The 22,707-nt window shown below is 45.0% G+C and overlaps 1 protein-coding gene across 1 annotated transcript in view; it reads left to right on the top strand.

Annotated features, from left to right (window-relative positions):
• Positions 1–22,707, top strand: part of SLIT3 (slit homolog 3 (Drosophila)) — a gene marked incomplete at its 5' end in the record, with an annotated part of 205,812 nt that overhangs the window by 49,284 nt on the left and 133,821 nt on the right. Inside the window, 2 exons of the mRNA XM_008582348.1 lie at positions 10,838–10,909; positions 16,656–16,819. Coding sequence (XP_008580570.1) covers positions 10,838–10,909; positions 16,656–16,819 — 236 coding nt within the window. The remainder of the gene's footprint in view (positions 1–10,837; positions 10,910–16,655; positions 16,820–22,707) is intronic.

Consider the following 22,707-nt stretch of genomic DNA (forward strand, 5'->3'; position numbering starts at 1 on the left):
TTTCTGCTAGCAGTGCTGAAGTGGCTCAGTTCCAAACAGTACATGAGAAGTGACTTACATGTTTAGCCACAGAACTGATGAGCAGCATGCAAAAACCAGACAAGAGCACACCTACCTGGCAGAACACAGTCTTACCCTAAGAAACAGAAACTTCTTCGGGACTTTCTGTCCCCAAGAAATGATAGTGGGGGTGGGTAGAGGACTACTGAATAATTTTTGATTGTTTAAAGATATCTCCTTTGGATAGTAGGTGCCTGGAGTGTATGCAGTATAGAAGGAAGGTTTTAACCACATTTCACCATAATGCCATTAAAATACTTTGATTTTCTTATTTTTTCTGATTCAAATCGTTAAAATAAGTTGTTCAGTTCAGAGATCAAAAACTGGCACCTGCAAGCCAAATCCAGTCTTCAGGTGTTTTATTTGTGAGTTTTGTTCCTTAAGGTGATTTAGTTGCCAATATTTAAAAACCTAGATATTTCGTATGAAAATTCTAGGTGTCTTGTTTTTTCTCAAAAAAAAACAAAAAACAAAAACTGGCAACACTGCATTCACATTCCAGCACAGCACAATCCCCTGAAACAAGAAGTGACGATCCCATTTGGTAAAGCTGTGTTTACTACAGTCTCCATGCAGCCCACTTACTTATATGACAAGCCTCGCTCCTGAAGGCAATTGAGTTTATACTCCTGGATTAGCCCAGAAGGCTGTTCACAGTGGAAATTTATTTGTATCAAAAGATGCCAAAAACAGAACCCTTCATATTTTGAAACTCACCAAGCCATTCAGTAAATATTTATTGAGTCTTCAATATGCCAAACACTGGGCTAGACAACTGGGCACAAAACAGACTTGCTCTCTGTCCTTTGCTTAGTGTATACATTAGCGAATAATTAAAACTTTCTCTCTGCCTGGACTAGGCACCAAATGCAGCTGAGGTGGGAATTGTTTGTTTCTCCTCTTTTCAACCACAAACTCGCCTGTCCAGTTACATAAGCTGGAGGTCACTCTTTCATCCTTGGACCATTAGAGACATCTTGGCATGCTGGCAATTGCCTGATTTCTAAATAATGGACAAGGTTGTCCAGGGTGCCAGTCTATAGATAATGAAATAGAATCAAGAGACCAAAGCCACCTTATTCATGTGGTCATTTAAGGTACATTTTACAATTAACTCAGTCATTAGAAAGCAGTGGAATCATTCTGAATCACCACTAGACAATATCTGTGATTATCTCAATAAATAAGTAAGGAGTTCTTCAGCATCAAGGGACCGAAAACACTGGAGCATCATGAATACTTAGGCTGTCGAGCATCTGATTGAGCAATGCCAGGATTTGAGGATTCATCTTCCTCTTTTGATCTTCCACTGTTTACATTTTTTGGAGACATCTTCTCTTCCCCCCACCCCCTTAACTCCGCTGAGTGACTGGAGATAAATTCCTGCCTATCATAACATGAATATATAATGAAGGAATAACCAAAGACAAGCCCTTTTGTTAAGAAATCCGTATCATCAAAGACCCAAATTGGCAGCTGATTGTTTTTATTTATTTCTGTAGGTTTTACATGACACCTGGAGACCATTTAAAATGTTACTTGGCGGTGAGAGCTGTGTGTTTAAAAATAACGCTCACCCGGTGCCAAATCACTTTAGAGTCGGGTACAAATATTGAGACAAAAACCCCAGCTGTTATTGCTTTGGCTGCTAATTTGAGGTGTCAAATGAGAGCTCGACTGCTATACGTCAGTGAATAAGGCCCCTTGTGAGATCATTATGTTTTCTAACAGTTGAGAGTAATGGACTAATCAGTGCAGCATCAGTTGTTTTCATTATATGCCCACACAATGGTTATGAGCTTTAATTTAAACGGTCCACAGGGAGATCAAGGAACTCAGTAATATGCAGCACCCTGGATAGTCCAGGGGAGCAGGTAGTGTTGGAGAGGTACCTTCCCACCCTCAGGTTTCCTCTCTCCTTCCCCATATCTCTCTCGTTCCTCCTGCCTCATCTGCCCTCAGAGACCCATTGCTCTCTCCTAACAGACAAAAGATGAGCTTTGCTTAAGGATCAGATCTGTTCTCTTGGTTCTTTAGAGTATTCTTTAAAATTCCAGTCAACCCACCCAACAGTAAGGGCTACAGTTACTGACAAGGCTTTTGGCAACGCTTTGACTTGCTAGCCAAGGCGCGACCTCAGGAGGCTTTGAGGCGCGGCCACCCTCTCTTCTATGTAGCCTCTGCCACCCCCCTCGCTCTCTATGCTAAGCTCTTCCTCTTCCTCACACAGCGGGAGGGTTGTATGATGCTGTTGCCTTTGAGCAGTCTTGGCAGTGATGCAAACACCACGGTCCCTGCCACATCCAAGTCAGTGGAGAGTGTGCCCACCACAAACCAATAGGATTCACCTCCACCTGGGGAAGATTGAAAATTGGGCAGCCGACGTCGGTCTGTAGACAATCCTGGAAGGGGCAGTTTTGTGCAATGGTTAAAAATATAAGTCCTGGGCTGGCCCGGTGGTGCACTGGAGAGTGCGCCGCTTGGGAGTGCGGCGGCGCTCCCGCCGAGGGTTCGGATCCCATGTGGAGACCGGTTCCCGCTCACTGGCTGAGCGCGGGGCGGGCGCAACACTGAGGGTTGCGATCCTGTTGCCGGTCAGTAAAAAAAAAAAAAAGAAAAAAAAAAAATAATAATAAAGAACTAAGAACTCAAAAATTATTCTATTTTAAAAAAAGATCACCAAAATTTGCAGACCTTTATCTAGACTGACCAATCAAAATAGAAGACCAAAATTATTAAAATCAGAAATAAAGGAAAGACATTATTACATTGCCATTGTGGGTTTTTTTTTTTTTTTGGTGGTTAGATTTAGGTTCTTTGTCTTTCTTATTGGCATTTTTGTTTTACCAGTGGGTATTGTTCTTTCTTGTGTATTCATGTTAGTGACATTCATTTTTTGGATTTCAGACACAGGACTTCCTTGAGGATTTCTTGTAGGGCTGGTTCCTGTTGCTGGTCCCTGGTACGGGCGCGACACCGAGGGTTGCGATCCCGTTACCGGTCAGTAAAAAAGACAAAAAGGAAAAAAAAAAAAAATATATATATATATAAGTCCTGGTATCACACCTCCCGAGTGAATACCGGCTCCACAAGTCTATAGCTGTGTGGTCTGGGTGGAGTTCATTGACCTTTCTGGGCTTCCAAATGGAAATAATGATAATGTCTCAGGATTGTTAGGGGAATTAAATGAGGTAATGTGTGGAAACTGCTCAGTTTGGTGCTGGCACATAGTAAACTCTTAATAAATAGTTTCAGCATTATTACTGCTATTATTATGGACATCTTTATTGGAAGATCTTGGCAAGCTCACCTCAGAGCAATATCCTTTACTAGTCTAGCTCATTAGAGGAAAGTAGAGAGTTCATGGGAGGACTTATAACGTTGGACTTAGGTTTTCTCAAAGGATGCATTATTGCATCCTTTTTCTTCCTGATTTCTGGAGTTTCTTAAAGCCCTCAGGCAAGTCAGAACAGTAAGCAGCTGGATGAGAAAGACAGGTTTAACCTTGATAGAAGGGAAACAGTGAAGGGAGCTTCATCTAAAAATAACTAAGATGCCAACAATGGCCTGAGACTCTGTGCTGGGGGAGAGGCTTAGGGATGCCTCTCTCCACTTCAGAGGACCCCTTGCACACTCAGTGTGTGTTCTCCTGGGCCGAGTTCACCAAGAGAAGCCAGTTACATATATACCAGTGGAGCTGAGTCAGCCAACAGCATTCACATTCCTAAGATCTCAATAGTGTTGTAGGGCCTGGTCATCAGTAACAGACCGTGATTCCTGGAACCGTGATGGCTGTCAATCAGCAGCCACCCAGCATGACCAAGAAGAGCCAGCCTGGCTTTGACATATGAGTTAGAGAGGACAGCAGGCACCTAATGGACAGCCGCAAGGCTATGAAGTGTCTTCAGTTTCATTCCTCTTGTCCTGCCTGATCCAAGCAGGATGAGGGGCAGCAGTGAGCTCTCCCCTTGAGACCCAGACACTGCTAGACCCCTCTGTGCTTTATATCCCCCAGGCCAGAAGTTTAGGTATTTCCCACAGGGTCCACCCACAGTATTTATACTTGGCTGCTCTTCAGGAAATGATTCTGCATACTTCAGTTGTGCCCACCCCTGTGAATTCAATATTGGCACTTTTGGAAGTAATTCTTTCTTCCGGGCTTGGAGTGCTGGCCTTTGGACACCCACATTTGTAAGTGTAAGTCAGGACATCTCCAGGCTCACTTTTAAAAGACATCCTTTTGCCAAGAGGATGCCAAAGACATCTCACCAAGAGTCTCCTTCTTGGGGACCATTAAGGAAGAAGCCACCTTGCTTATCCAGACTAGGGGAGAAGTCAGCCTGTCTGGAGGCAGGGAATAAATGGGCCAATCTGCCAAGAGGGTCTGTGTGTGACCCAAGGCATCTGGATCCTCATCTTTGTGGAAAGAGGAGGTGTTCTAAGAGCACCTCAGGAAGGTTGGCACACTAGGAGGCTGCGATGGCACTTGCTGCAGATGCCTGGTTTTGCAATTATGTGATACATGCTCACAGATAATATTGTTGCATTAGAGCCAATTACATGGTGTTATGGACACACAACACACGGATTACACCCAGAGCCAGGAAAGCACAGAGTGATAAAGTGATGGCCTAATCGGAGGAGACAGAGGCAAACGTCAGCCTTATTAAGGTTGCCCGAGTGGCATGGCTGCAGGTGGACTTGGCTCCCCCAGATCAGAGATGGCTATCTTGAGTGACACAAGGGAGAGCCACACATTCACACCAAGAGAACAGTGGAGAGCCAGGGCAGGAGCCACATTAGAGTTCTCCAGGGTGATTACAGCCACCTCTGTTGAAGACTGTGTACTGTTTCAGAGGGTGAGGAAGAGTCCTAAGCAGGAAAACATCATGCCCTCCATAAAAGAGGCCTTCAGTCTCAGATGCAGCAACAGGGCATCCTATATACTGTCCTTTACACTTAGAAAGGCTCTATTCTTAGCCTTTTCCCTAGTTTTGTGGTTTACAAACATGAACTTGTGTGAGAATCCTCTGAGGGCTCATTAAAACACACTTGGCTGGGACATACCTCAGGGTTTCTGATTCAGTAAGTCTGGGTGTGGCCTGAGAATCTGCATCTCGAACAAGTTGCCGGGTGAGAACCACTTACTGTCCAACTTCCTTCAATGCCCAACCCAAGGTGGACTGAGGCATTGTGATTATGTGATACAGGCTCACAGGTGGTATTGTTGCATTAGAGCTATGGGCATACGCCAGAAGCAGTGGGACCGATCTTCTAAGGCAGAAGCATTGTACAGTGGCTAGGAGTGTGCACTGCCTGCTTTTGAATCCCAGCTCTGCTACTTGCCACTTGGGGTTTCCTGAAAATGTTTTTGTCTTTAAGTTTTGGAATTGTTTTGTTTTTAAGTTTTCAAAGTTCTGACCCAATTCAAGCAGTTGTGTGACTTGCCCAACATTTCACTCTTGGTCATTGGCAATGGCAGAGCTAGAACAGTCAGTTCTGGAGCAGCTAGGGATCAACAAACATTTTCTATGGAAAGCCAGATAGTAAATATTTTAGGCTTTCCAGGCCATATGGTCTCTGTTGCAACTACTCAGCCGTTGTAACACAAAAGCAGCCATAGACAATACAGAAATGAATGGGTACAACTTCATTTACAAAAATAGGCTGTATTGGATGGGATTTGGCCTATGGGCAGTTGTCTGCCAGCCCCTGGAGCTGCCCGTTGTGTGCACCGCTTCCTCATTCATTCTTCATTGCTGGAGAGCCCCGTGTTACCACAATACCCCCATATTTAGCTGAGAAACACGAGGAGGCACGAACTCTTTCAGGGTGCTGAGGTTCTATTCGTGCACTATGGGAGCAATAATGAACTCAGTAATCCCTAGTAAGCTGGAAAAAAATTTTTAGTGTACGCTTTCTAGTGCTCATGATCAAGAGAGAATAGGATCCATTGGCAGGAGTAGTGTTGTCCAGATGGACCATTTTAATATGGAAAATGATCCTTTTTTATTAGGTATTTATGCTCCAATAATGACAAGCTGTAGAGAAACTGGGCAGTACACAGGTCAAACTTAGTCTCAGTATACAGTTTTTATAATGGGGCAAGGACTTTATAAGAGAGAAATGGGAGGTTGGCGGACTTTCTTTTAAATCCCATGGTTGGGGGTGGAAGCATGGCTTTATTTCTGGTTCATATGAAATGTGCATCAGTCACTTGTGATGGTTATGGGGAGACCAGAACAATCCTGAAATTTATAGAATTAATTTGACCCTGAACTTGAGCTTGAAAGCTGAGGAAAAATGCTGAATTAAGAGTATTTAATTGGGGGAAAACCTCTAACTGGTACCTGGGTAATTTGGGAGAAAGCACATTTTCTCAAAATACCTCCAACGGAGCAGAGCAGAGAGGTTGAGGCTAGACTTTGGAATGAGCAATTCTCTAGGAGTTGGAGGTAAATAAGCTGAGGTTGACAAGGTCACCATAGCTTAGATTGAGCCAGCAGTCCAGTGGGAATGGTGGGAAGGGTGTCACTGTCAGACAGAACCTTTCATTTTTCTGTTGGTTAATTTTCAAGGAGGTGTATAGAACGAGAGGCAACAGGGGGCTCGTGCAGATATTTCTAGCTTTGGGTACTGTGGGAGAGATGACAGGGAATATCCATGCTGGAGTCACAGACTTGACCTAAAAGTAGGAGGCAGTGGGTAATTCAGGGTGGGGTACAGGGATGTGCTGTAAAGAAAGAACTGCAAGCCCTGAATCCACCAGGGACTCATGAGGTGCCTGCTGGGTAAGCCCCCTAACTTTTCTTAGCCTCAAATTGCTCACCTCTAAAATGGGAATAATAATCCCAACCTCACAATACTACAAGTACCAAATGAGATCAATGTGAAACTGTGTTATAAACTGGAAAGGACTAAACAAACACAAGCTACAAGAACAATAGCTAATGATTTTTGAATGTTGACCATGAGCCAGGCGATGTGCTAAGTGATTTGCGTACCTTGTTTCGAGAGCATGGTGGTCAGCTGGACAGTGGCCCCCCACAGATGCCCACATCCTCATCCCAGGAACCTATGAATGTTACCTTATATGGCAAAAAGGACTTTGCAGATTTGTTTAAATTAAGGATCCTGAGGGAGGGGGATGCAAAAGAAGGTTATCCTGGATTAACCGGGTAGGCTATAAATGTAATCACGGGGGTCCTTGTAAGAGGGAGGCAGGAGATCACAGTGAGTACTAGGAGGTGTGACAACCAATGCAAGAGGCTGGAGTGATGCAAGGAAGGGGCCATGAGGCAAGGGATGTGGGTGGTCTCTACAGGCTGCCAAGGTAAAGAAACAAATTCTCCCCCTGAAGCCTCTGAAATAAACACAGCCTCGTGAACCCATTTTAGACTTCTGACCTATAGGCTGTAGGAAAATAAATTTATATTGTTTTAAGCCACTAAATTTGTGGTAATCTGTAAATGCAGTAATAAGAAACAGATACAGGCCTCATTCCTGGAGTCTCGCTTGCTTGGATTCAAATCTCGCCACCACAGTTTGCTTCATCAATGAAATGGAGATGACAAAAGTCCCTGCCTCATGAGGTGATCGGAGAAATTAAATGAGATGCTACAGTGTAGCACCCTTAGCCCAGAGCCTGTCTGCCATACAATAAGCTCTCCCTTAATGTTGGCAATGATTAGTATCATCTCATTTAATAGCCACTAAAGCTCTATGAGATCAGTGCTATCATTATCTCCATGTTACAAAGGAAGAAATTTAATGAGATTAAGAAATTTACATGGTTGCATAGGCTGCAAGCAGCACAGCCAGAATCTAAACCAGGTCTCTACCTTCGAGGCCCATGTTCTCCAATTCTGTTCTGCTGCATTGGGGCTGTAACGATTCCTCCACTGAATGTCAGCTGCTTAGGCGACATGCAAGAACCAGATAGAGCACCATGCTCTCTGCGTGGGCAAAAGCTGCCAAGACTAGAAATCAAATAAATCTGTGTTTATTAGGGAAACAAAAACTGTAGCTGCCATAGAGATCCACATCTAAGAGGTTACCAACCATTTGACATCTCTGGGCTTGCTAGTTCCAAGCAGCAAATCATGAAAGTCTGAATACTGTGTTTAGTCATTTTGGTTCTGGAATAATAGCCATTATCGTAAATGTTTTATAGCTCTCATTACAGCTCACATTTAAATATCAGTGTAGTAATACATTAATAAGTCATTGCTGCCGGACTACTGCCGGATGCAGTTAAGTTGAAGCCTTACGTATAACTGAACTATATATTTAGCCAAATTAGGGCCGGGCAGTGAACTCCACCTGATATTAAGTGGCTGGGCATGGTCAGAAAGAAACCCTCTCTCTGCAAAAGCTTCTTGAGAAAGCTTTTGAGAGACAAGGAAGATGCTCAGATTTTAGTCTGATCATAAGTGAACAACCCTAACTTTGTATCCCCCCACGTGTGGAGCCCAGAACACTGAGATGAATAGAAGGGGAAATGAAAGCACCATTTCTGCCCTGGAGGCACTCCAAATCCCACAGGGAAGACGAGGGAGCATGGTCCTCACCCCCAGGAAGCTCCCTGCCAAAGCGTAGAGCCTGGTCTGATGGGAGTGACAAATTCTTCAGTGTTGTCTGGTGAGATATTCTGAAGGCTTTCTGGGTGGACAGAGACAGGATGGATACCCCCACGCACATGCACAACACACACACACACACACACACACACACACATGCGGAGGAAAGAGAAGCCACATGAAACAAAACATCTGAGTAGATACAACTTCATTAAATGCCAAGTGTCTGCATCGGCGCTTCACTGAAGTTACGAAGTAGGCAAAAGCAGGCAGTGTAATGTGGTCTGTCGTTCCTCTTTACCATACTACATGCTTAGCATAGTGCTAGACACAAGGTAGTTGCACAGTCAATATGGGAGAGAGGAAGGAAGAGAATTAGGTTACGTGCTTTTGCGTAAATAGACTTCTTCCTGGCCTTATTGGCCGAACAAATGACTAGTAGAACAGAGAGATCTGGAGAATAGTCTGGGGCAAGGAGGATGTAGTCACTGGAATCCTGCTCTGGACTAGAGTCACAGGGGCTGGAGAAGGAATCGAGCATGGCCTCTTGGATGGGTTGGGTATGGGGGCTACTGTGTGCTGGACAAAGCTCTGTTTCTATTTCCATGGAATTTGGGGTGGGAAGAATAAAAACGGTCAGGACAGGACTAGATTCTCTCCACCAATATCAGTAAAATGGTAGCCTCTGTTTACTGAGAACATACTACGTACTAAGCCTTTTACCAGCCTATGACATAGGTTCTGTTACCTGCTTCCTTCTGCAGATAAAAAAAACTGCAGATAAAAGATGTCAATAACTTGCCCAAGACTACACAATTAGGGAACAGTAAGACTTGATTGAACCATGTGTAGACCAGGTCATGGGGCTGTAATGATGCACAAGATAGAAAATGTTCCTGCCTTTGCAGAGCTGATGACATACAGGGCATTTTCAGAGGAAGATAATGTGTTTACCAAGAGCCCGGGGCAGAAGAAGTCTGCTTAAACTATGAAGGCTTCCAAAACAAGGCTTCTTCCTGGGCCAGTGAGGGCCAGTGAGGACCCAAAAGAGGATAAGAGAAGTTGGGTTGATGAGGGGGGATGTCTGATGTGGCCCTGGAGGAGCAGAGAAAAGAAAGACACGGGAGAAAGTGGCCATGAAGGATGGTATCAAAAGTTGTCGCCAGTTCTTGCTCTTTGGGATGCAGAGCGTGGCAGGTGTGGGGTCAGATAGCTGAGAACGAGGCTGGCCTTCCCATGTGTTGTTGCCTCTCCATCTGGGTAGTCGCTGAACCCACTGACCCGAAAAGGCACTCCTGCTGTATACACTGCAGGCCTCTGCAGACAGCCTTGCTGGGCTGCCATGCTTCCCCTGGGCTTCTAGAAGGGCTTCCTTTTAGAAGGGTAGGCCTGGGCTGCACTTGCCTATATCTCGACTTCATTCTTCAGCAGTCTTATTTCATTCTGGGCCGTTTGTGGAGCTCACACCTTTCTCTTCGCTTTTCCCTGTACAAAAGTGCCCATTGGTGCTAACATTGCACTGCAGGAGTCCCGTCCATGGTCATGGAGCTACACGAGCAGGAGGAGACATTGTCTCTGTCCTTGCAGACTCGCTTGAGATAAGATGTGCTTGGATTGTCAGAAGATGCCTGGAACAGGCAGAGTAACCTATCCACAGAGCACTGTGTGTGAGGCAATACATGCAATGGGCAGAGCAAGGAGATGGGAGTGAGGTCATGCTGGGTTCAAATCCCGCCTCCAGAGCTTAGCAGCTGTGGTCCTTGGGAAACTTACTAACTTCTCTGTAGCTTAGCCTCCTCTGTAGAGGAGGAGAACACCTACTTTGTAGGGTTGTGTTACTGAGCAAAATGACAAATTCTGTTCCCTTCTCTTTAAAAGAGGACAGTAATATGTAACTGGTTGTAAGGATTAGAGATATTATAATGAAGCACTCAGCACGTAGTAGGACTTCAGGAAACAAAATGATTATCAAGGTGGGTGGGTGAGTTCTGAGAGGGCAGCAGAGGGGAGAAGGGAGCCACCTGAGCAAAGGGGTCAGTGGGCTCTCTTATCATTGGAGACCTGTCCACCTGTCTCCAGCTGCCCCCTGACAGGCCCATGGCTGTTGAATTGTCCCTCTTGCAGGCACATTGCTCCCTCCCTTTCTACCTCCTGCTGCTCCCCCACTGACCACTTCCCCTTTTCCTCTATCTCCTCAGCACCCTCAACAACAACAACATCAGCCGCATCCTGGTCACCAGCTTCAACCACATGCCGAAGATCCGAACTCTGTGAGTAATGGTCCCCACCTCCTCCCCACCTGACATGCCCAAAGAGCAGCACTCTAAGCTGCTTGGAAAATCTACCATGCTGTGCCTTGGTGGACAGTCCCTATTCAAATGCCTTCTGCTGCTGCTGCTGTTAACTAAGGGGTGTGTCGTCAAGTGAGGGCGGATGATGGAAAGGATCACGGTACCATCCCTAGTTCTGATCCACCATTCTGCATCAGACGGACTCATTTCTCTTCACCCTGGGACTGGTGGACTTCTTCCTGTACTGTGTGTGTTTGTGTTTTCCATCTTGATGGAAAAGATTATTAGTTTTATATTGTCACAGGACATATAGAACAGTGACTTAATGATTCACCATTTCCTTAGCTAATGTCATGTACCAGCTCCCTGGATGATATTTTGATATTAGATTGCAGGAATTTACTTCTTTATCTTTAATGTCTCGGATGGGCTTAAGCCTTCCAGGGTGTGTACTCAGGAAGCAAATCTCCCCATGACTCCCAATACTGAGAACAGTTGTAGTGCCCTTATTACCTGGGGAGTTCCCCTCTGTCCTCAGCCAGAAACCCCTTTGTAAGTTTCTCTGCAGTAGACTCCAGTGGCCTGTCCAAAAGGGTCCATACTGGATGTTTGTCTTGCATTGATAGAGCCTCAGGGGTTGTTTTACATCACAGTAGAAGGGGAGAGACAGTCCCAAGAGTTTTCAGACAAATACATTTAGGGTTAAGTCAAAGGGCTAGAATTCCTGCTGAACCCTTTATTAGCTGCGTGTCCTCTGTTTCCTCCTCTATAAATAGGGGTGGTGGTGAGGATCAGAAGAAAATAGAGGGCTTATTTGGTTAGACTGCACCAAGGTCAAGGGTTTGGATCCCCATACTGGCCAGCCACAAAAAAAAAAAAAAAAGAAAGAAATTAGATATGTAAAGTGCTTGTCATGTAGACAATAAATGATATTGATTGTTATATTATTATTATCACACTATTTCTCCAAAAATCTGGACTGAAAATTTCAAGCAACCAGCTCATCTATGCCCCTGGATTAATATGGAATCCATGAGATTTGAAAATCCTTACAGCATTGGTTCCCAAAGTGGGGTCCCTAGACCAGCATCACCTAGAATTTGTTAGAAAAGCAAAACTCAGGCCCACCTTAGACCTATGGAATCAGAATCTCTGGTTGTGGGGCCCAACGATGTGATGTTAACAAGCCCTCCAGGAGATATGAATGCTCGTTAAGTTTGAGAACCACTGCCCTCCTGAGAAAGTGGCCTTATCTCCCAGTGAGGAGAAAACAATGGCCAGTGAAGCAGTTTCTCAAGAAGCAGTACAGAGAACCTTGAGGAGGACAGAGTTTGTGGTTAGGAAGACGCGAGTTTCAATGGGATCTCTGCCACTTACTTTGGGCAAGTTTCTTCATTTCTCTGTGCTTCGGAGAAAGTGAGTTAATAAATGCTTACCTCAAAGTTGTAAGAATAAAGTGCACTCTAACTTGTAAATTGGTGTGCACACAACAAATACCAGTTATTACACAGAATAATAATAATCTGAGCCCAGCTTCTATCTTTGCTTCTCAGATTCTTCCTTGGACCCCTCATACGATAGCATAACTCAGCCAAGAAAATTTATCCTTTCCCCTCCCTCTTAAAATGGGATGGCGCAGTGATGGAATTTTAAGGAGAAGCCATTTAGTCTTCAAAGACCTCTTCAAAGTCCCCAGCAAAGCACAAATGAGCAGGGGAAGAGCGGGGCCCAGGGCTCCTGAGCAAGAAGCTGGAAGTGAGCCTCAGGATGCTGGGCCTGCATCCCTCCAGACAAGTGCATTCCATCGAAGAAAAATGACTTTCACCTGCAGAAATCAGCAGTCCAGCTCCTGTGGGCCGTTCCTCTGTGATTTAGACTTCCCCTCTTTGTTATTTGCAGTTTAGGAGCAGCAATAGCAGAAGCTGGCCTGGTTCCATGGGTGTTGGGGGACGTGGTTAGGCCTGGATCTCGGGTGCTTTGTTTGGAGTGTGTCAGGGAGGCAGAAGAGGGCGGGAGGGCTTTTTCTCCTTTCTGTTGTCATTCTTCTCTGTGGTCCTGAACATTCATCTGATGAGTTCAGATCAATCAATCCATCTCATCTGTTCTCTTTGCTCCCTGCCTGCTGCCATTTTCTCTTTAGTTTAATTTCAGAGATGGCTCTGTGTAGAACTCCCTGGAGACTTGAGCTGACTAATCCCCCTTCACTGTAATTAAAGTGTGTGTGTTGGGAGGTTGGGGGGAGACTGGTGGTGGTGGAGAAGGAGGGAAGAGGAGAGAGGAAGGAAGTCATAAACGGGATTTCTAAAGGAAAGCTTTTATATTGAATTCAGAAAGCCACATTTTATAGAAAATGAATGCTGACCCTCTCTAAAAGGATTTGCTGGAAATTTAATTTAGCGTCTGTGGCTAAAAGGCACCTTCTATAAATTGGCATTTGTATTCATTCACCTTATGTTCTATAAAGGTGGTTTCATCAACATGGAATATGGTGTGTCTATCAGCAAAACACTGCAAAACAACATTCAGGAACCACCCAAGCACCTTGATCCTTTGATATCTAGATAAGAAAGTGTAGCCTTGAACTGGCAGGGCCATGCTTGGAAAGAGACTGAAGTCTGGAGCTACTCTCCTCTCTGTCATAATAATAGCAAACATTTCTTCAGTGGTGTACTGTGTGCTAGGCTTGGTGCTAAGCACTTTACCTGAATCATTGGAATCCTCACTCTATCCCTGGGAAGAAGGCACCATGAATATCCCCATTTTACAGATGATATCACTGAGGTCCAGAATTAAATATCTGTCCAAAGCCAAAGCCAGAAAGCACAAAGCCAATGTCACACTCAGGCAATTTACCATCAGAGCCTGTGCTCATACCATTCAGCAGGAGCAAAAGTGGAAGAGCCAAGGAAGGGGAGACCAGAGTTTCTGTACAGCCCAGGAGGCAATGGCAGGTCCCCGTGTCATTGCCATCACAATTTACCAAAATGATCAAAAGTAACTAACATAATTCCCCTTCTCCTCAAGAGAATTATAACTACTCCTGGCAGTGTCCGAGCCCAAATTTCATGATCATCATGATTATTAATATTCTTTTAATATTAGTATTCGGGATGGCAGTGCTCAATTTGATCTCCCAAACATGATGCAAAAGGTTGTTTGAAAGAATCTTCCCAGCTTGACTCTTCCAGCATTTCTGGTGGATAAAATGTTAAGAGAAGGGAACTGGGCTTGTCATTCCCCTGGCTTTTGACAAGAGCCTTCCCAAGGCTTCCAAGTCAGTGTGGTCACCCTTTTCTGTGACATCCACTTCGGAGGAAGAAAATTCCTGTGAAGATGGACAAAGGAATAGGAACCATCTGTAGCAAGGTTAAAAAGAGAGCAAGCTTGGGGCTGGCCAGCTGGGATTGAGGAATAACCAACCTAATATAATCTTCCAAAAGGGAAACCTCTGACATTTTTATTATCCCAGAAATTAATCAGCTCAGTAAGAATCTGGCTTACCTAAACCTCATTTTTGTTGTTCCATTGATCTTTTACCCTTGATTGGAACTGACGGGAATTGGTTTGCATTGATCTGACTCATAGATCCATGCTCATTGCCTCACGGTGAATCCCTGCTGCCTGAAATTCCATGCCTCACTGCCAAAGAGGGTAACTGCCTTTCCAAATAAAAGCCAAATTCTCATGAAGAGGTTCTGCTTCCCCTGGCACACAAAAAGTTGCGCCTCAGCCTGCACCTGCCACTACAGTCTGCCCCATGTTCTGCCTTGTCCCCAAGACAGACCCACAGTGGCCATCTCCCTAGGCAACATTTATACACAGTATAGGCTTCCTGGTCTGGAATCCCCTCCTCTCATTCCTGCTTTTTAGGAAATAGTAACCAGCTGAAAGTCCACCATCAAGAAGCCTCCTCTCTCTTCTTGGCTCAAAGTGGTTATGTTTGTTAAATAAACAGAGGTCCTTCCCAGAAGCTTAGGATTTTGCTCCCCAACCCCTTCCTACCTATTGCACCTCTTTCCAGAGCCCAGGCTAAGGGGAAGCAATGCTGGCTTCAGCTCAGGGGCTCTGAGCTTTGAAACTGAAACAGGAGAATTGTTTGGGACCCATTATAATTACAGTATCTTGGGCCTAAAAGCCTATGAAAATGTGTTCAACCCACTGTAAGATACAAAAAGATAATTACATCAAGATTAATCATTTTTAAAACAAATCATAAAAATCTTTTCAAATTTTTTAGCAGGAAAAAAATTACATTTTATGTGGGATATGGGTTCATTTAGTCTGATATGATGGGATCTGGGGCCCCCCGAGGCAGCCAAGGGCCCAGTGGCAATGGCCCATGAAGATTTCTGCTCATGCAGCAGCAGGAAATCTCTGCCCGTGCAGCACGAGTTAGATGCACTTGGCCAGTGTTTGGCAATGTTGACCTTACGCTAAGTGGAGTGTGGTCAAGAGCCCTTCAGCTCTCTCCATTCCAGGCGTGGAGGGAGCCCTAGCCACTCCTTTGGGCTGCCACTCAGTATTAACTGGCTTGACACAGAGAACTTGAAAGTCCCAAGATACTGCTAGCTGATTAGCATGTCCAAGATTTGGCATTTGAAATTTGCATCAGAAACTCAAGTAGATGATAAACTAGTGTGACTGAAACTCACCCAACACCACTTCAAATGACCTAGGGTGGTAGGGAATGTGGAAATAGGAAGCCCTTGATAGGGGGACCTTGGAGAAAAACCTTTAGAAGTCCCTGGATATCCTTAGTTTGCCTCCTAGTTAGTGGAAAGGAAGTTCAAGTTGTTTAACCAGATGAGATTCCCCTCAGAAGTGGAACATGCAGATGCCTCTAAGGAATCTTATTCACTCAAGGCAAGAAATTGATCTGGAATCACAGCTGCTAAAGGGGAAAAACCAGAAAGTCCTGGAACTGGTTAGGAAATTTTTTCAGAGGCACCTAAGTCAGTCAGAATACCAAATAGACAAGATGGAATTGAACTTGGGGAGGAGAGGAAGGGCACTATGGACAAATTTTTGTGGATTGCAAGAGTCTGGTATGGACAACACCTCATTTAATTAGGAGGGTGAAGAGAAGGTTCAGCCTTCAAAAAGTACCCTTCTGCGTGTGTCCTGCACACCCTGACTGGTGCATGCAAGTGGTATTGATGCTAGTGCACATGAGCAGCATTACATACAGTGTGTTCCTAAGGAACACTTAGGGAGGAAATGAAGGAAAACTAACAGGTAAAGGTGACACCAGATCTCAGCCACCATGCCACCATTGACTGGGGCATTGAGACTGAGAAGCATGTGTCAAGCCAATGGTAACTCATGGTAGCTAAAGTACTGAGATTTGCACAAGCTGACCCTTTGTAAGTTTAACTCGAATCAGGATTGTCACTATAGTAATGTCACTCTCCCTCTCCTGTGTGCTGAGGCTTGCTTGAGTGGGAAAGAAAAGGGTGGAATTACTATTAAGAAGTGAGGAATTGCTCAGAACCCTGGGGCATCCTTTGTACGTGGCCTGCCTGTGAGGATAACTGTCATTGTGGCTTGGCAATGAAAGGGTGAGGTCCTATGTTTCAGCGGTGCAGAAAGAAGAGCTTTCCCGGACTCGTGAGGATTATCATGCTGGGGAAGGGAGCAACAGAGGTTTTGCCCACTCTGTTCAGCCAGGGGCAGCCTCCCCACTTCAATCTGTGACAGCGTCTTGCCTCTGTCCCTCCTCTGCCAGGCGCCTTCACTCCAACCACCTGTACTGCGACTGCCACCTGGCCTGGCTCTCAGATTGGCTGCGACAGAGGCGGACGGTTGGCCAGTTCACACTCTGCATGGCTCCTGTGCACCTGAGGGGCTTCAATGTGGCAGACGTGCAAAAGAAGGAGTATGTATGTCCAGGTGAGGCTTCCCCACCCACTCTCCCCTCCTGGGCTATGACTCACCCACCCATAAATTCTCCCACCATCACCCTGACCTTGAACACATACTGTAGCCCAGAGCTTGGTATGGAAGGAACCACGTAGGTTGTGTCCAGTGTCAGTAGTGACTTAATGAACTCTGGAGTGCCTCAAAGCCTTCAAGAAAAAAGCTCTTGTCATCTGGTAAAGGAAAATGCTAAAGGAACTCATGAATCACTCATGATAAGCCCCATAGTTCATTGATGCTAAGAGACCTAACATTTGTTGAGCTGCAGGTAATACAAAAATAGGTGTAATGGAGGTGTTTCAGCATTTGCTGAACATGTTCCTGTCATCCAATTGCTCAGAGAAATTGGGAGACAGGATCATGTAGACTGTGGAGTCAGCCTGCTTGGCTGGAAATCCTAGCTCTGCCCCTTACTAGTGTGTCACTTTGGCAAGTTACTGCTCGTCTACAAAATGGAAATAATAATAGTACATGACTCAAAGGATGGGTGGGAGGATTAAGTGAAATAATGCATAGGAAGCACTTAGCATAAGACACAGCACTTGGTAAGAGCTAAATAAGTGGGGCATAATTATCAGTTTAGTGGGCCCACAAAATGTGCTGAGCCAACATAAGAGTTTGATCTGTGGGTAAGTGAAGTGTAAGGAGGACAGATCGCCTGTGTAGCATAGCACAGAAAACAGAACTGTGCAGACACATAACTGAAGGCAGCTCACTTCTCCAGGATGGCAGGTAGCTGAGTGGCCCATGAAAGTTTTTCTGGTGGATGTAGCTTTTCAGCTGGGTCCTAAATTTCACTTGCTGATCTGCTTTGACTTTTCATTGACATCCTTCACTCCCACCAACTCTTCCCTTTTCTGTTGGCAAAGAAGTGGAGGAATGAATCCCTTGGCTTTCTCAAAAAAAAGAAAGAAAGAAAGAAAGCATTAGGAACCCATTCCTGGAATTGGGGCCCCTTGGCCTCTGAAGGCTGAGCTTGGGGAGCTGGTGTGCAAGAGGGAAGGAGGACAACAGGGAACTGAGCACGGTGGGAGTCTGTGTTTCTCCTCACCTGTCTTAACTGTCACCCACTTTCAGAACTCAGGGTTCATGGAGCCCCATGTGTGCTCTCGGGCCCCCATATGATCAGGAATGTGGAGTGGCCCCTTCTGCTCTCAGGCTACGTTTGCAGCCCGCAAGAATTCTCCTTGAATTCAACTTAATCTCTCTCTCTCTGCTTCCTTCTGTCATGGTATTATTCTATCACATTATTTATTATCCAAAAACATTTTAACATATCTCAAGCTGTACCGCAAAAACTTCCAATAGACACCCACTTACAAATCACTTCCCATCAAACATATAACAAAACCATTTATCACGCAGACACCAAATTCAAATACAGTGACTATAATTAAAATAATTATTAGGCAAAGGGTGCAATATCGGCATAAGTGCCAGTGAAAGAAATAATTATAGAGTGCAGGAGTTATCCAAGAGCTGGTGAGAAAAACTAATTAGAGAGAATGTTAAAACACATCGTTATAGGTGGGCGCAAGTTTCATGCAGCGCACGACCATGTGTACTACCTCGTCATGCAAGCACCTTCCATCAAAAGAGTGACGAGACATTGCTTACACAAGAACAGTCAAGATCCAGAACCCATGGGAGAAAGGCTGAGCCTCCTAAGTCCTGATAAATGCTAATGCCTCAAGTCTCCCTCCTTTATAAAGGCTAGATCTAGCAGGTGGGTTAATAGTTACAAAGGACAGTCTTATCACCTCCTTGTTTAGAGCAGTTAAGCCCATTGCTTGTGATGGCCCCTGTGGCTTAATATGAAGCCAGGTGTCTTTTGAGAACATGAGAATTTAGTCCAAAGACTCCAGACTTCGATATACTATTAACCTTCACCCTCTTACGTGTAGTATGAATTTAGGGGAGTGATATATTGGGACCCTGTAGGCATGAGGGATTTTTTAAATTCTTTTCCAGGCTCTCATAGGTTAAAACTAGAATGTTGTAGGCGTTGCTTTCTGAAAAGGTCTAAGTCAGTTATAATGGTCTGGGGGAACCAGTGCATTGATCTTCTGTGACGAATGAACCACCACCACCATTATTGGGGTGCAGGAGGAGCATACCCTCCCCAAAAGTCCTACCTCTTCAATAATTAAAGATGCTTTGGGAGACTGTGATAAAGGGTGGCAGATGAAGCAGTGTGGAGCAAGGCTCAGTCTATGAGCACACAATTAAAATCCCAATGGTCAATCTTTGAGGCCCTAGAGGAGGTCACAGAGAAGAGCTGTATTCATGTCCTGACCACCCCACACACACGTTGCCACCAAGGCTGCAGACCCTGACCCGATGCCAGACCCCAGCAAGGGATCTGGATGAGGCAAGACCCAATTGTGGTTGATCTAAGCTGCAAAACCACAAATACTCTTCGTTTAAGCTATTCCTCTAATAACTTACAGGAGGAGGACTTCAGTCAAGAATGGAGGACAAGAATGTCTCTTAAAAAATAGAGGTCACCTGCTCAGGGGAGAGAGGCATAGGGCACCAATTAAGACATGTGTACATGTAGCTTCATCATCAGCAGTCCCTGTCAAGGCAGCATTAGAAAAGCTCCCTGGGGGCCGGCCCGGTGGTGCACTGCTACAGTCTGCCACTTGGGGGCGCGGCGGCGCTCCCGCCGAGGGTTCGGATCCCACATACAGACCGGTTCCAGCCCGGTGGTGCACTGCTACAGTCTGCCACGTGGGGGCGCGGCGGCGCTCCCGCTGAGGGTTCGGATCCCACATACAGACCGGTTCCCACTCACTGGCTGAGCGAGGTGCGGGCGCAGCGCCAAGGGTTGCGATCCCGTTGCCGGTCCTGGTCCGGTACGGGCGCGACACTGAGGGTTGCGATCCGTTGCCGGACACGAAAAAAGACAAAAAGAAAAAAAAAAAAAAGAAAAGCTCCCTGGGTCCTTAAGTGGTATCAAAAAACACATGACTCCGGAGACAGGAAAGAGCTTTATCTCGCTCAGCCTGTGAGGGCCCTGCCTGCCCATGTCCCTGAAAGATCCCTTTGAATTAAGTCCAGCTGTCTGGAGCCCAGCCTCTTCTCCCCAGAAGCCCTGGATATGGGCTCCTTATCACTCCAGCTAACTCAGAAATTTGCTAGCAGCGCACTTTGGCAGTACTCATATCCTCGGTCAGCTGGACTCTTCCAATCAAAGGCATTTATTTTCTTCCTCTGGGAAGACAATTGGGAATTTTTCACAAGGTGGGAGAATATATCTCCATTTTATTTTATATTAACATTTATTGTAAGTTATACAACTTGACTACTTGGCTTCCCTCAGCTACTGCTGAAAGATTTCTCTGTTAACTTTCCTTCCTTCAAGGGGAAGGCGACGGCCCTGGGGCTAGCAGAGTCTTCAGTTTATGCTTCTTGTTACCTGGGCCAGACTAGAACTTTATCAAAGTTCATGATAATAGACCAGAGAAAAAGTACATGTTATGGGAGTTGCCATGTTGCAGGGGGTTTTTTTGTTTGTTTGTTTGGTTTTTCTTTTCTTTTTTTTTTTTTTCTATCCCCATCTAAAGAATTTATTTTGGGGTTTAAATTCTAGGATTTATCTTCCATGTGTTAATTTCCTGGTACCTTAATCTGTGATTTTACTAGTGACAGTTTGTAATTCAAGGTTATTAAATATTTGATCTTCTGAACTAATTATCACTTTCATTTGAACATCTCTAAACCCATTGATTTGTCCACCCACTTCATTCTTATCTGCCCACGACCTTGAATATGATATATCTTTTCATAAAGACATTAATCTTGTCTTCTATTAATAGAAGGCCATGTCTTTTTTTTTTTTTAGGTGCCCCAATGCCTAGAACAATGCTTGATCCTAATAGCCTCTCAATAAATACTTGCTCATTTATTATTAAAAACAAAATATGCTTATCTCCCTGGAAAAAAGAAACTCTTCTTTTTTGAAAAACTAGGCACTAGTTACTAAATATAAAGATAATTAAGGTAAGCCATGACTAGCCACCCATCTCCTTAGGAGGTTTTAATTAAAGCATCATAATTGGACATTGCAGGAATGAGATTATTAGGTTTATTTAGCCATTCCCAAAATTATCATGCCTCTGGTATTTAAATCACATTCATTTATATTCTCATCATAACTGCTCAAGTCCCATTGTCACTGCAGTCTGTTGTTGGCTTTTGAAAGGCCAGAGGCCAATGGGGATGCTTAATTTGAATACTGGAATTAATTTATTTCCACATACAAGGCCGTTGGATTTTTTGACTCTGTGCACTATATTGGGTGAGGTTTTTCTTAAAGACAGAAGGACATAAGCACAGTTCTAACAAGCGTGTCCGGCGGCCTCTCGTATGGCTTACACAATCCGTGTCCCAGCCCGAGTCTTCCCACCTCCTGAGATTCTGAGGCTCTGATGCTTTTCAATTTCATGGTGATAAAAAGAAACACTTGGGTGTGTTTTTGGCAGAAGAGACAGACAGAGGAGCACGGGACTGTGTGTTAGATTGTGCTGTTTCCCAGCTCTGTGATCTTGGGCATCTTGCCTAACTTTCCCTATTCTTCAGTTTCCTCATCAGTTTAATAGGCGTAATAATAGTAGAAACTAAACCACAGATTCTGTGAGGATCAAGTGAGATAATATGTACAGAGTATTTAATGCAGTATCTGGCACATAATACACATTCAGTCACTGTTCGCTGCTATCAGGAGAATGGTGGTTATTCTTAGTTTGGATACTGCTGTGTCCTTGGCAAGCACTGTCCTCTCCCAGAGCTTTTGTTTTCTTACCATCTCCGTGGGCCCATCTACATCTGAAGTTCAGTGATGTTTGCCCCGTCACCTGGGCAGACAAGTTAGGGCCTTTTGCTTTCAGCGTGAGGATCATCCCTATTTTGCCAATTAGGAGAAGCAGCAAGCTGAGGAGGCAGCGGGGCAGGAGCCAGCTCTCTGGTCATTGCTCCCTCTCTCTCCTCTCTGAGAATGAGGTGGGGAGTGATAGTCAGCAGAGACGAGATAACTAGCATGGTGCCCATGCTGGCAACCACAGGGACAGTCCCTCTGGGAGGTGTGGCTAGGAACGCATTCCAGCCCTCTCACTCACTGAGATCTGGGAAGCCTTGATGATTAATGACAAGCAGCAAAGGGCCCGCATCTCCACTCCTCCAGCTCTGCACTGTCCTCCCTCAAGATGTCAGGCCACAATCTTGGGAGTCTTAGAGAAGACATCTGAAGGCAGGGCATCCTTGTTTCCCCCTTGTTTGGCACAGAGATGGCTTTAGCTTCAGGCTGAGATTCCAGAGCTGATATGGTGATTCAGACAGGCCCCCAGAGGGGAGGTGTGTACTTGGGCCACAGCCCTGCCTCCCTCTCTGGATGAGAACATCCTTGCTCTGCAGTGGAGCAGCATTTTAGTGCCACTGAAAGAGTTCTAAGAGCACATGGCTTGGGCACTTATTTAAAAATTAAGAAAAGAAGAGCAAGTCTATATACACTCCTAAGTTGATAACAGAACATCTTGTAAAGTAGATTACAGGCTGGTCCATCACCATTCTCTGATTTAAGGCCACTTTCTTTGCCAGTAGACAGGCTCACTTGAGGACAGTGTGGATTCATGGGACCCCATTAAGAACATGTTATACAAGAGGAGCACACACATACATGCAGGCAGGTGCATGTCTAGATATTCCCCTTTCATCAATGATGTAGAGAGAGACTCATTCCATCCCAATATAAAAACTTGATTCCCAGGGCTGGTGGTTAGCGCGCAGCCTTATAACACTAAGGTCACGGGTTTGGATCCCTGTATCAGCCAGCCACAAAAAACAGACAAACAAAAGTCTTG

This window comes from Galeopterus variegatus, unplaced genomic scaffold, assembly GCF_000696425.1.
Source record: "Galeopterus variegatus unplaced genomic scaffold, G_variegatus-3.0.2 Scaffold2578, whole genome shotgun sequence".
NCBI lineage: Eukaryota > Metazoa > Chordata > Mammalia > Dermoptera > Cynocephalidae > Galeopterus > Galeopterus variegatus.